Consider the following 15,175-nt stretch of genomic DNA (forward strand, 5'->3'; position numbering starts at 1 on the left):
AGTAAATGAAGGCTGTCCTAAGAATATGAAGACCTTTGTCCTGCAGAGCCACCCCCACTTCTTAAAACCTTTTTTTGTTGTTATCTAGTCTGCTCCTCATACTAGAACTTAACGTGCTTAGCACATCGCAGGCACTTAATAAATGTTTGTCGTTTGAGGGACCGCTCACCCTGTGTCCCCGACCATGCGCCTTCCCTCCCGTGTGGCAATGCCCTGGGCCTGGGCTTCATATTTGGGAGACCATCTGAGCCCTAGATCATCTTCTGAGAGTTTGAGTAGGGAAATCTTTTTTTTTTTTTTTTTTTAAGTTTCAGGTGCACAAAACAAAGTAATAGACCTTTATCATTTATATCCCTCACACTGTGAGTAGGGAAATCTTGATTCTCTATTTTCTCCGCTTGTCTGTCCCATGACTTCATGAAGCACTGCTATCATTTTAATTTCCAGTGTATTACAGACATCATTTGAAATGTGCATATATTAAATACGTAGCCAAATCAGATACAGAAACTACACGTGGACTCTTTTTAAAGGGAGTTAAGATTTTTTCATCTAAATGAGACTCACCAGTGTTCCTCAAATCAATCAGTTATAACTGTAAAAAAAGTTATAAAAGCAACTCAGATTGCTCCTTGTTCTTCTCTGAAACAGGTATTTGGTGTTGGAGTTCCAAATCCTTACCGACTGAGGCCGTTCCTTGGGGCCAGAGTCCCTGTGAATGGCAGTTTCTCACCTATAATCAGCATACACAACCCTCACAGTGAGCCTCTGCAGGTGAGTCCATGATGGCGATTCTGAGTAAGCATCGTGTGGTGGGAAGTAAAGCTTAGCGTCCCATCTCAGCTCATTGTGGTCTTCAGGACTGTTTAAATAACGGGCTTCTAAAGCTGTATTTGGGGGTGTTCTTTTAATGCGTCTTGCTGTGATCTGGCTTTTGGACTACTGAAATTTTGGGAACCATTTTTAAAACAATTATGGCTTTTCTGGTGTTATAATTTAGGTAACTCTATATTACTTTAAGAAGAGTTTTTGGCTACATAAGGCTGCTGCTGCTTTTCTTGCCTGTAAGCTCTTTCTGGTCCAGTGTAAATTTTTAAAAACATAGTTTGTACTGTTTCTGATAATAATACATTTTTGGTGATGAGAGCCAGGAAATTGAAGTACAAAGGAAGGGTAACAGAGAATCATGATGAAAAGCAGACTTAACTTTTTATTTAAAAAATCCAAGTCCTTATCTTACCCAGTTTTTTAGCAGTAATTGTTTTCAAATTAGAAATCCCTGATCATAGTTCCTGTCTCTTCCACTGTGGGCATGGCTGGTGTCACTCTTTTAGACGTTTCCCATAATCCCCACCCACATCCCCAGTGACTTCCAGCTACGTATAGGCTCCAACTATAGCATCTGGTTGTATTGTCTGTGTTGGGAGGAGAGATGGGTGCTTTCCCAAATAGTCCCTAATACCCACACCCAGGGCCCCCGAGTTCTTTAGGACCAACATTGCAGGACGTTATGTGGCTTGAAAATAAGCGATGGAGGAAAATGCTATATATTGTGGTAAACTGTGGCAGCCAAAATGGGTTTTGTCATCCTAGAACCCCTGGTAGAAAACTTATAAACAATGAAAAGGGAAATGAGGAGGAACAGGAGATTTGCAGAAACTGACTTGTGAAATGTGTAGGAATTATATGCTAAAGTAGCACAAACGAGATTTTTCCCCAACACTTGGCCGACATTGGATGAGGATAGCTACTAATAAAAATACTCTGCCAAAATTCACATTGCTTTTAGTTAGATGTCATCATCACAAAAGAGGGAAAGCTCTGTATCCTACTTTTATAAGTAAAGTGTTTCCGCTTCTCATCACTGTCATTTGTGTCCTTTCGCTCCTTTGGTTAATGGTGTATTTTCCCTCTTCTGGCTAACTTTTATTACAGATCTATGCAGAAACCACATAAATTCTTGCTACTTTTTTTTAATACTATTTTCAGTCAAAGACATAAAAAAACATGTTCTTCATTCTGTCAGACCCACTGCATGGGTTGATGTACTGCGGTAGTGGCAACAGCCATGTGGCAGAGCCCCAGTGCTCCTTCTGTGTGGTGGCCAGGCCAGACTCAGGAGCCACTTCCTGCTGGAAAGATGGGCTCCCAGACTCAGCACGGGGGACAACCTACAGTTGTTCCAGTGGCCTTACCGTCTGTGCCTTCTCTCCTCAGCTTTAGAGTCACCAGGCTATTGGCTAGAACGATTTATCTCTTTGAGTTCAATACTGATTTTTTTCTTTTGTTCATCTGGTCTCTTTCCAGTTATATATAACACTTTAATTCAAGAAGATTTAATACAAATGAACTTTTCACCAACACACAGGAGAGTAAATAGAAAACTAATGTTGCTCTCTTATAACCAGTGTAGAACATCCGGAAAATATTCTTTTTGAGGGAAAATATATTTACCCAAATGCCTACTTGATAGCCTTTTTTTTATTGGGGCATAATTGACATACAACATTATATTATGCTAGTCTCAGGTGTACAGTGTAATGATTCAGTATTTGTATATATGGGGACATGGTCACCACGATAAGTCTAGTTACCATCCATCACCCCATATAGTTACACATTTTTTCTTGTGATAAGAACGTTTAATACCTACTCTTAGCAACTGTCAAATATGGAAAACAGTATTGTTAACTGTAGTCACCACGCTGTACCTCGCATCCCCATGACTTATTTATTTAATGACTGGAAGTTTGTATGGAAGGCACTCTTCACCTGATAGTCCTATAATGTGTCATACTGTCATTAATCTTGTCCTTAAATTTAAGAAAATATTGTAAAGCAAGAAATTGCATCTCATTTGTTCATTATGCAACACAAACACATGAGTATTTTCTTCCTGGGGAAAAAAAATGTTAACAGTTCAACAAGTGTGAAGCAAAAGTCCCCTTGAACTTCCTACTTTCCAATCCAGCACTGTCCAGTAGACCTTACTGTGATGGTTCAAAGTTTCCGTATCTGCTCTGTCCAGTACAGTAGCCACTAGCCACATGTGGCTGTTGAGCACTTGAATTTGTGCCTATGGTGGCTGAGGAACTGAACATTTCATTTTGTTTAATTTCAGTTAATTTAAACTTCAGTGAGCACATGTCGCCGGTAACCGTTGCATTAGCACAGCTCCAGCCCCTAGGCTTCCTCCCAGATCCCACTCACGTGACCTTGCATGTACCAGGGCCAGCCTTCCTGTGCGTGTGCATGCCTATAGCTAGGCACATGGAAGTAGACATTCTTTGTGGGAAGTTTTAACGTAAGTTCTGTATAGATTGTTGGATTTCTTTTTTCCTAAACTTTACTAATTTCAGATAAATAGCACTGGACTAAAAATCAGGAATGTGTCACATACTTAGTTTTAATGTAATCTTTCCTTTGATTTTATAATTTAGCCTCTTTCTGTCCCTATTTCCTTACTTATTTTCCTATTATCAGTAGTCTACCTTTCAGTCTTCTGTTTCCAAACATTGTTATGCTTATTTCCTTAATACTTTAGAAGGTTAAATGAAATAATATGTGATGTTTTTTGGCTTTTCAGAAAAAGTTCCATAATTACCCCGTCAGTTAAGGTGCTATTACTATTAATACCACAGGTATTTAGGGAAACACTGTACAAAATTGGAAGGCGAGTAATAATACTGAGAAAATCTTAGCTCATTCGTCTCCACCCAGTGCTTCTCTTACACCACACACACTGAAAATCTTCAAGCTTATACTAAAATATTGCTGTTTTTCCTGCTTTGTCCTTTTTTATGTACACCTGGAAGACTTTCGTGATGAAACAAGTGAAGGTTTTCTGCCCATTCTCTTACTCCTTCACCCCCAAATTTGCACTTAATTAAATACATTATTTCTTATTAAGAGATAAAGTCACCTGATGGGAAAGTCTCCAGCCATGTGACCCATTCAGTTCATAGGTCTGTACCTAAGAGAAAGGAAAGCAGAAGTCCACACAGGCTTACACAGTGCCATGTTCACAGCAGCTTTATCTGTAATGACCAAAACCTGGGAGTGGCCCAGATGGTCATCATTAGGCGTATAGGTTAAAAGCTGTGGCATAGCCATTAAATCAAAAAGAAATGAACTATTAATACACACAACAACTTGATGGATCTCAAAATAATTACACTGAATACAAGTGGTCAGACACAAGAGTACAGACTGCGGTTTCATGTCTATAAAATTCGAGAAAATACAAACGAACCTAGAGTGGCCAAGAGTAGCTCAGTGGTTACCTGGGGATGGGAGGGGCAGAGAAGGACTAGTGGGTTGCACAGGACATGAAACGGGGGTTTTGGGGGGTGGTGACAGGAATGTTTCCATCTTAATCACAGTGGTAGCTTAATGCCTGTGTACACAGGTCAGACTTCATCAGGTCGTACACTTTATAGTACATCAGTTACCCTCATTAAAGCTGTTAAAACACGAGTGTAGTTACAGGCCACAGCGGTGTAATAGTAGCTGTGATTTTGCCACCAGGGGGAATCAGATGTTTTCAGACCATGTTAAAATGGTTGCGTATGTCTCAGAATAACCTCTTCACTGTTTCTCAGTTACAGTAGTTGTTAGAGCTGCTGTAGATCTTGTTATAAATGTGTGAGTAAAGAACACTTGTGTTGCTGTAAGAAATACAAAATTTATATTTCTAAAATTTGATAATTTCCATAAAATAGTGTATGTGTCCTATGAATGGATTTTCTAAAATCCAGTCTCTGAGACAACTACACTGTGTCTAAGTTTAATATTTCAAAGTTACCTTGTTTTCATTAGAAATACCACCATTGCTTACACATACGGGCCACTGACTGGTGATATCACATGATACTATCCTACGTTTGTATCTGTAAATGTGTTTACATTTTTTGTGGTAAACAATTCGGGTGTCAGATTTATTTCTGTATAACAGCAATCACGTGTCTAGAGAATATAGTTTTGAACTTAAACATCAGATGCTCTTTTGTCACAGGTTGTAGAAATGTATTCTAGTGGAGGTGATCTGCATCTCGAACTTCCAACCGGTCAACAAGGAGGCAGCAGAAAACTGTGGGTGAGTGCTAACACGTCTCTTAACACGTTTCTCTCACATGTGGCCACACCAGAAAATGCTTCACTCCTCATCACCTGAAGAAATATGGCTGACTTTTCCTTACTTATTGTCTTAACATTAAATTTATATAAAGTATATTTGAAAATTGGGTGAGAGAGTAAGAGAAAAGTTTTAAGTAGTAATTTCTAGAAAGATCAGTGAACACAATTGGTGGGAGCTTTAACCCACTTGTGAGGAAAGGAAGAGATTTCAACTGTTCTTTCTCGGAATTACATTGGTGAAGTTGTCTCTGAATCTAATCGTTTATAATATGCTTTACACTGAGATTTAAAAAAAAGAAAAAACCTCCTAACCTGTGGGAAGGATCCTTTCTATTTTTGAAGGTAGAGAATTGAGCATTCAGACTTATTCTTGGTAGAGGAAATGCCATTTGCAGAGGGAATATAGTCGAGCCCTTGTAATTACTTAGAAATATTTAAATTATTGGATGATCTACGTCATTCTTTAATATTGTTGAATATTTAATAATAGTTTGTGTCAGTGCATAGAGAGCCGCTTTTTCTTGAAGAATGCTAGGAAATATTAACCAAATTAGTGAATATGTAGCAACCACCTTCTTTGTAAGGGTTCCTTTTATTGGAGAGGTGTTTTTGGTGTGTGTGCTTCATGTTTTCTGCTGTGCTTTAATCAGAGGGAAAGACACAGCGAATGTGGTTCTTGTACTAAGGTCATTCCCACTGCTGCCCAGCCGTTACTGGAGACACACTGACTGGACCACGACGAGTACGTCTGACGATCAGCATCTTTATGAATTTCTCTGTTAAAACAAACACACACAGCCTATTCAGTCTGTCGTCTGACCAGTCTCAACCAGGGAAGGGATGTGGAGGGGACATTTTTAGAATGTTGACTTCAACATTCAGAAACAAATTTGTTGGTGACTGGCTGACTACTACAATACAGAAACACACTAGATGGTAGAAATATGTAATGACAGTCCATTGATATCCTCTCACAAAATGTTTTACCATGAAATTGTTATTATTTGAAAAGCCTTTTGGAGAAATTATGTATAAAACAACGTTTCATAAAATTAATTATACGCTGTTATATTTGTATTATATTTCTAGATAGAACTACGAACTGACTATGAAATATAATAGGTATCTAATAAACATAAGAGAATTCAGATTTCTAATTAGTTAAGAACTACCGTGTTTCCCCGAAAATAAGCCCTAGCCAGACCATCAGCTCTAATGCGACTTTTGGAGCAAAAATTAATATAAGACCCAGTCTTATGTTATATTATACAAGAGCTGATCTTATATTATAGTAAAATAAGACTGGGTCTTATATTAATTTTTGCTCCAAAAGACGCATGGTCCGGCTAGGGCTTATTTTCGGGGTAACATGGTATGATGAATGGTAGCAGAGAAGCGTGATGTTTTAATATTCCCAGTGGCTATAAGAAAATATACAGTGATTCTTTTTCCTTCAAAGTTAGAGTAAGAAAAATGTCAGTTGGCCTTGACTTCACCCAAAGTCCATTTTAGTGCATGAGAAAACCCGGACATCCAAGTCAGCTCCCTAGAGATGAGTGAGCTGGATGAGTGGATGGTCCCTCTCTAGTGGCCCCAGGAGGGTTCTAATCACTGCTTTCCTACTTTGGGACTAAAAAGTGGAGAGTAGAGGTTAGTGAAGAGCAGTAAAATCTAAAAGATTTTATCCTAAAATATAGGTATTTTAGGATAAAACAGAGATATTTTATCCTAAAACAGAGATATCCTAAAATATGCCAAAAGGTGTTACAGAGAAATTCTGGTGGTCCCAAGGAAGCCAGATTGTTCTCAAACCAGGAAAAGAATTACACCTCAAAAAAAGATGTTTGTCAGTGAGCCTTCCATCTAGTGTATGTGTGAGTGTTCTCTTGCTACAGACCTGAGAATTGATGCTATCTTTTCCACACCTAGAGCCTTCCTGACCCAGTTGATAAACTGGGACTTGCTTGGAAAGCTTTGTTTTGTTAGGTTTTAAATGAAAAGGAAGCAGTGTCTAAGCGCTTTGGTTATGATGTAAAGAAACTCCTGCAGACTTCACAAAGCATTTCCTTCTGATGGTAACATTTATATTGGTTAGAGAACTTTAGGCCTGAATTATATCCCTATGCACCACCAGCACATGAAAGAACCACTGATTTTATAAATTAATTCTACTTCTTAATGATGCCTTTGGAACTGACAATTCACGTTTTTCACATTTTTAACATCCTCCAAAATTGGAATGTGTGCTACAGTCAGTGAAATATACTTGTTTGCTTAGTGTACTTTTTCTTAGTAGTATATAAAATAATTACACATCTTTCAGTGGTGTCATCTTACTCAATAAACCATGGTGGGTTTGCAGCATTACAAAAGCTCTGCTACATTATGGTCTGTTAACTTGTCAGGAAATTCCTCCTTATGAAACCAAGGGAGTGATGAGAGCCAGCTTTTCATCCAGAGAAGCGGATAACCACACAGCCTTCATAAGAATAAAGACGAATGCTTCGGACAGCACTGAGTTCATCATTCTTCCTGTCGAGGTTGAGGTTACAACAGGTCAGTGGAAAACTGCAAGTTTGTTTGGTTTGTTTTCAATACGTTTTATTCTGGCAAAGTGAAATATCATTGTTTTCTTTTTTCCAAGCTCCTGGAATTTATTCCTCAACAGAAATGTTAGATTTTGGTACACTGCGAACACAAGGTAAGAAAAGAGACTGTGTCTTTGTGGGTCTTGAAAAGAAAATATCTGTTCATTGCTACATGGCTCTACTTTCCTCTACTGTAATCCAGCTTTGAAAGTGCTTTCTAGTGGGTTACGTGACCTTGTAGAAATCTACTTTTGGGAACCGAGAGCCCTTGCGGATTTTATGTACCCTATTCCTCTGGGGGATACCATCACTTACCAGATGGAGAAGCAAGGCTTTGGGATAACTTAAGGGAAGTCTTCTAAACACAGGATTGGAGCAGGAGATAGTTGCCCAGTTTTGTAACCCAGTCCTTCACCTACTTCTAGATTTTTATTTAGGTATGGATTATTCAGTTGCATTATAATGGAATAATGTTAAAAACTTGTCCCAGGTAGTCAGAGAAAGAATTCACAATCTAAAGTTGAAAACAATCGAGTTAAGGATTTGTTAAGGAAAAAGTAACAGTACAGTTATGCTGGAACTACACGCATTTGAACTGCCCGGTCCACGTACACGCAGACTTTTTTCAGTAACTATGCAGTCGGCCCTCCGTCTCCCGGGCTTCGCATCCACAGAGTCAACCAACCCACAGGTCGAAAACAGTATTTTTGATCTGCGGTTGGGAATCCCCAGACGCGCAGGACTGACTGTAGCCATTGTTCTAAGACATTTTATGCATCGAACTTGAGCCTCCGCAGGGGTCCTGGAACCAGCCCTGGTGGGTCCTGAAGGAGTGTCGTTAAGTTTCCAGAGAGTCAAAAGTTATACACAGATTTCCGACTATGTCGGGGTCCGCACCCCTACTCCCCATGGTGCTCAGGTGTCAGTTGTACTTGAAATTTGGACCGTCTATGGCCCATAAGTAATTAAAATTTGGTTGTCTGGTATTAAAGACCCATTTTTGAAAATTAGATTCAGTTTTAATATAATTTCACATTGCTAATATAATTTATATATATATAATTTATATATATTTATATATAATTCATATATATAATTTATATATATAATTTAATTTCACATTGTTAATTTTATTTCACATTCTACAACAGATTTAATCTGATATTTAATATAGATTTTAACTTGCTATAAAACATACCTTTTTAAGAAATATTTCTTTTTCTTAATTTTAACAGATTTACCAAAAGTTTTAAATCTTCATTTATTAAATTCAGGAACAAAAGATGTACCAATAACAGTAAGTTTTTGCTTATTTTTTTCCCTAATTTATATATCCTTTGTTTTTAAACTTATGACAGAGTTAAAAACAATTGAACTCTTGTTGTCATGGAATTCATTTTGTGATCTGGTGACACTTTGGTTCTGAGTGTGACGTGAGAAACTGTTCTGCCTCTAATGACCCGATTTTAAGGATGAGAAGGGAACATAGAGGATCTTCTCCAAGCTGAGTTTGAACCGAAGTTCATGAGGTTCCTGTTCAGGCAGAACCGTATGAGAGGCCTCTGGGAGAATTCTGGTAGATAGATTCCTAGGATCTGTGTGCCCTGTGCAAAGAAAAACAGGTTATATTCTGTTTCCCCAGAAGTAGGACCTAGCTGGACCATCAGCTCTAATGTGTCTTTTGGAGCAAAAATTAACGTAAGACCCAGTCTTATTTTACTATCAGACCGGATCTTAAATTAATTTTTGCTCCAAAAGACACATTTGCTTCAAAAGATGGTCCAGCTAGGTCTTATTTTCGGGGAAACACCGTAGGATTCTCTCAGGTTGGGTCGTTAGACTTTGTGTATGAAGCAAGAAGTAAAAAGAGAGAAAGAAAACAGAGGTGTTGGGAAGAGAAACCATGAAGCCAGGAAGGATGGTGGATAAGGGCATGCTGTTAACATTAGTCTTAAGCACTGTGTCCAGCTGGCAGCTGTGGTAGTTACCCTAGATTGCGTACTGTAAACTGGGGTCCCCCTCTTCCTCTCACACATACAGGTAGGTGGCTTTTATGCGTTAGTGGAATTAGGGTGCTATGAGATGGTTTTAGGCAAAAAAAAATAAAGACAGGGATATCTAAATTTGGCTTAGCTACAACCTCGACCCCTACTGAGGTCCCCAAAGTACATTCAGAGGGAATCGTGGAAGAGGAAAGCAGTACATTTTTATTATAACCTGTGCTGATCAGAAACCCAAATTCAGGGAACTGATAAATTGAGCAACCGACTGGGCTTCAGACTTCATCAGGGGCCTTTGTCCGTCCGCGGCCAAACCCAGAGTTACCAGCAGGCGGCGCAGTAGAGACCAGAGAGAGGAGAGCAGACGGAGCGCCGTGAGGCAGCCCAGAGGCCCTCAGCCAAGGCCACCGCGTTTTAATGCAGTGACCTTGCTCACCAGTGGGCTGAGTCCCGGCGTGCTCTGTTAGGTGGGGGAACTGAGCAGGCGATGGGGGAGTGAGGGCTGGAACGCTCCCACCTGGCATCCTGCCCTCCACTGCCGTGCTCCTCGGGGAGACCCTTCCACAGAGGACAAGGAACAGCCGCTTTGGCCTGGCCAGCCTAGTGCCACGGAAACAAAACCCCAAAGCAGTGACCCGCAGCAGCATTGTCTCTTGTTCTTACCTTTCTTAACAGTAACCTTAGTCTACAGATTTCTCTGTGCTTCCTTTCAAAATATATTCATCGTTTTATTTGTTGACTTGATGGTTTTCTTTAAATTCAGTCTTTTGAATGATTATCATAGAAATTTCTATGGAATGAAACTCTTCGTGTTGTCCAGTAGTGACCTTTTACATAAGGAAATACTACAGTGAATATTTCTGTTGTGCAGTTTCTTTGTAATTACTATTTATAGCAATAATTATATTTTTCTAAAAATATATGCATAATGCTGATTGTTACTACTATATTGAGGGTTAGTGATTGGTTTTGGCTCTTTAATCTGTACTGAAATTTTCATGAGTCTATAGAAAAATGAGCAAAATAACAATATAAATGTTTATAAAAATATGAGTGTGTGTATGTTAATATAAAGTTATAAACACCCTTTCAGGAGAGGGACTATTCTGCGATAATATACGTATTTGTTTGATGTTAAAATATCCATTATTTTATGACTAAAAGTAGTAGAAGATTGTTTTTATAGAATGAATTGGGAAATGTGTGAAGGAAGCTTTGTGGTTAACTCTTCTTTAAGGTGCATGGGAAGTCATCCCTGAGGACATCTGGGCCCAGGCTTTGCTTGTGGGAATTTTAAAATTACTGCCTCAGTCTCTTTGCTTGTTTCAGGTCTATTCAGATTTTCTCTTTCTTCTTGAATCAGTGTCGGTGTTTATGTCTTTCTAGGAAGTTTTTCATTTCATCTGAGTTATCTAATTTGTTGGCATATCATTGTTAATAGTTTCTTATAATCCTTTTTTTCCTGTGAGATAAGTAGTAATGTTCTTTCATCCTTAATTTTAGTAATTTGAGTCTTGTCTATATTTAAAATAACGTTTTGGTCAGTCTAACTACAAGTTTGTCAATTATGCTGATTCAAAGAACTAACTTTTAGTTTTATTAATTGTCTCTATTACTTTTCTTTGACATTAACATATTCTTTATTTTATGAATAAAGGCAGTAGATAGTAGGAAATTCTCCTTCCCCTGCCACCCACATCCTTATTTTTACAAAAGAAAACTTAGAAAATCTCTGTTGGACTCCCCTCCACAAGCATAAACACACACACACATTCTAGATTTTACCAGTAGGTGAACTGCAGAGACCTAAGAATCACTGCTCTGTTACCATTTTAAAATCTCACTTTTTACCCAGAGTTGTGATTTATTTTGTTCGAAGTTTTCTAGTTTAGTATATCAGAGTTCACTGTACTGGAGAGTAATTCTTCTACCAGATTTTCCCAGGTTGCTTTGGCCGTAACCTACTTCGTGGACGCTGGGTTTCTTCAGCCTGTTCTTCAGCCTGGAGCACGTCTCCTTGCATACGTGGCGATGACGCATGTACGCGTCTGCACTCGCCCTCCCAGCCCTTCTCCTCCGCATCAAGTCACTGACCTCCACAAAGGCCACGGCCGAGATGCCTCTGCAGCTGTGGATCGCAGTGTCTGGCTGGAGGACAGACGCTGGCTGTGCGTGGACACCCTACCCTTGCCTCAGCTGGAGATGTCACGTGGCTTGTGGTTCTTACGTGTTGTGCATGCTGTGTGTCCCTGGTTTCTCCAGTCTGTGGGAGGCCTTTGCGCAGAACAGAATCAGAAGGGGGACTTTTGTACTTGTTGGGCAGACTTCAGGCCTGCAGTCGCTTCTCCAAATGGGAGGGTTTAGAGTTTCAGTGGGCAAGTGCCTTTACTTGCCCAAGTGGTCTGCTCTAGCTTTTTGCATACACGGAATGGATGGAAATGAATGTCTTTTTCAGTAAACAGTTCTAGGAAAATGAAATTAGCAACTAATCCTAAGAATGTGAATGAAAAGAAATGTAGTATTCAATGTCTTTGTGACAGGGAATGAAATAGGCCCATTTTCCTCTCTTATTTGCTCTCCTATGGGTCAGGCGCCATGCGAGGTGCTTTTGTACATGGATTCCCTTATTTCACAGCAGTCCTATCAGGTGCACACAGCCTAGTTTTCAAAGTAGGGAAAATGAGTCAGAGCTTTTCAAGGGACTTACTCAACTATAAAAACTCCGAAGTTACATGACAGTATATTAAGTATATAGTGACAGTCCAATCATATCATTTTCATTTTCATTCAGTGTTTCAATTAGAAACCTACTGATCTATGTATGTGTCTGTATATCTACATCTGCAGCTACATATGTCTGTATTTTTTTCTATTATCTAAAGCCTACACCCAGCCAGAATTTGGGTAGTTTTACCTTATTTCCTCATTCATTCATCCCTTCCTTTAATAAATATTTAATGAGCATCAATTACATGCCACCTCCTGTGCTAAGTACTGAGAACACAGCAGTGAATCAGACAGCCAGGGGTTACTGGCATCATGTTTTGTGAAAGACGTGAACAACGTTGCGTGAGTGGCGGAGGCAGTGGTTTAGGTCGGATTGTCTGAGCAGCCGCCGGTTGAAGACATAAGTAAGGACTAGGAGGTAGGCACAAAGTGGTGGGCAAGTGTTCCAGCTCCGGGGAGCTGAGCAGGAGGCGAGGGGGGCTTCCGACGTGGTGAGAGACTGCAGCGGGGGTGAAAGGTCGGGGCTGGAGAGTCACGCCTGCCGCCTGGGGCTAGGGGCCAGTGTAGGTGTTATTGTAAGTGCAGCGGGGATCACAGTATTTGAAGCATTTCTGTGTTGTGAAAAGCCACTGGAGCTGCTTTGTGGACCGAACCACAGCAAGTTAGAACTCTGATGCAGTGGTCCATGTGATGTGCTTCTCGCCTCCTCAGCCAGGGGACACGCCATCTGTCCTGGAAACTGACTTATAAGAGCCCCCTAAGGCTTCTCCTGTCTTCTGGACAATAAGCCAGACTTAGAGATGGATGGATGTTAGGAGGGCCTCTGTCTTCCTCCTCTTTGTCAGAAATGCGTAGTTTGCCTGAAGCTGGAGATTTCAGATTCCCCCTCAGGAATTCAGTCTCTTCATCTTTCTAGACAGAGGACTGCTAAAGCAAGCAACTCCAAATACAGGTGCCTCGCCTGGTAGTGGCAAGGCGCACAGGTCCAGGCCTTCCTGGTGTTTCTCATCTATGGTGCACCTTCAAGGGTGGCCGTAAAACTACTACTTGTTTTACCAGTATCAGCTTGATAAGACCTGCAGCAAATTTGTGCAGCTGTTGTGTACAGTGTTATGCACTGAAAAGTGATTTTCCTTGCTTGCTCAAACGCTTTTGTTAGTCGTTTCCAGAAACACCGGGCCCTGGGGCTCCCTCTGCAGTTACTGCACACTAGTCGGGTATGAGTGTCGTGGGAAAACACTGGAACCATATTTAGAACATGTGAAGGCGGCCTTTCCTAGGAATCTTCCCATATTGTTTCCGCTTCTTGATTATCTTTAAGCAGCACTTACTGACTGATGCTGAAACAGACATTAGTATATAAATGTTTATTACAAGTTAATGATTATGCATTATTTTTCATTTAAAGCCACCAGAATGAGCCAACTATTTAAGTATTTCGTTTTGCATTGATTTTGTTTCCTAACTTTTCTGTTAACAGGGTTTCTGTTAAAACCCTGAAAATGGGTTTTAATTGATTTGGGGGTTTTTTATAATGGTAACACGTGAACATTTCAGACTATTTGTGTAAAATGAGTCAGTTGACTATTTGTTCCCTGTTGGTGCAGCGTGTTTTAAGAATGATATAGAATTAAAATTTCCCTCTGGTAAGGAAAATCTTAAAGTGGTATTTCATGTGAGAAAAACATTCCCTCAGCTTGTCTAAGCTCTTACTACATGCAGTGATTGTATTTTTTTTTAATTGGGGAAGGGGAACAGGACTTTATTGGGGAACAGTGTGTACTTCCAGGCCTTTTTTCCAAGTCAAGTTGTTGTCCTTTCAATCTTAGTTGTGGAGGGTGCTGTTCAGCTTCAAGTTGTTGTCCTTTCAGTCTTAGTTGTGGAGGACGCAGCTCAGCTCCAGGTCCAGTTGCCGTTGCTAGTTGTAGGGGGCACAGCCCACCATCCCTTGGGGGAGTAGAACTGGCAACCTTGTGATTGAGAGGATGTGCTCCAACCAGCTGAGCCATCCGGGAGGCAGCTCAGCTCAAGGTGCCGTGTTCAATCTTAGTTGCAGGGGGCGCTGCCCACCATCCCTTGCGGGACTCGAGGAGTTGAACCTGGCAACCTTGTGGTTGAGAGCCCACTGGTCCATGTGGGAATCGAACCGGCAGCCTTCGGAGTGAGGAGCACGGAGCTCTAACCGCCTGAGCCACCGGGCCGCCCCCCCCAGTGATTGTATTTTAACAAGTACCAGTGTTTAGCTCTTTCTGGCATGGCGCTGTGCAGGGTGAGAACATTCCTGACGTGCTGTGGTGGTCACTGCCACGCAGTCTTTGGGCCATGTCTGAAGCAGTCAGTCACGCTGCTGCTGTCACAGCCCGCACTGCCGTGTCTTCTGTGCAGGCCCTCTGTGCAGTCCACAGCTTTTGAAGGTCTCCTCTCTGATAGTCGGGACCTCAGGATGGAAGTCATTAATTTGAACGAACAGCAACATTAATTGAATCACAAAATTTTGTAGGTAGATGGACTCTTAGAAAAGACCTAATCTAATCCGCTAGGATTTTGCAGGTGGAAAAGCTCGGCCCAGATTGGCTGGGCAACTTGCGCAAGGTCACGCTCATGGTTAAATAGTTAAGATGCTCTTGTTGCCTAAACTGATCACTGCATTGTCACATGTGCACCTGCCCTGCTTCCCTCTCCTTCAGAAGTAGTCACATGGTCGTATGGGATAAGGGAACAAAG

General features: G+C 40.6%; 1 protein-coding gene across 2 annotated transcripts in view; it reads left to right on the forward strand.

Moving 5' to 3' along the window:
• TMEM131 (transmembrane protein 131) overlaps positions 1-15,175 on the forward strand; it is a 174,562-nt gene that overhangs the window by 94,225 nt on the left and 65,162 nt on the right. For both annotated transcript variants that reach the window (XM_081068933.1, XM_081068932.1), the window contains exons 7-11: positions 652-774; positions 5,015-5,095; positions 7,542-7,692; positions 7,781-7,837; positions 8,960-9,021. In XM_081068933.1, the coding sequence (XP_080925059.1) occupies positions 652-774; positions 5,015-5,095; positions 7,542-7,692; positions 7,781-7,837; positions 8,960-9,021 (474 nt within the window). The remainder of the gene's footprint in view (positions 1-651; positions 775-5,014; positions 5,096-7,541; positions 7,693-7,780; positions 7,838-8,959; positions 9,022-15,175) is intronic.

Source organism: Rhinolophus hipposideros (genome assembly GCF_964194185.1).
Source record: "Rhinolophus hipposideros genome assembly, chromosome: 12".
In the NCBI taxonomy this organism is placed as follows: Eukaryota; Metazoa; Chordata; class Mammalia; order Chiroptera; family Rhinolophidae; genus Rhinolophus; species Rhinolophus hipposideros.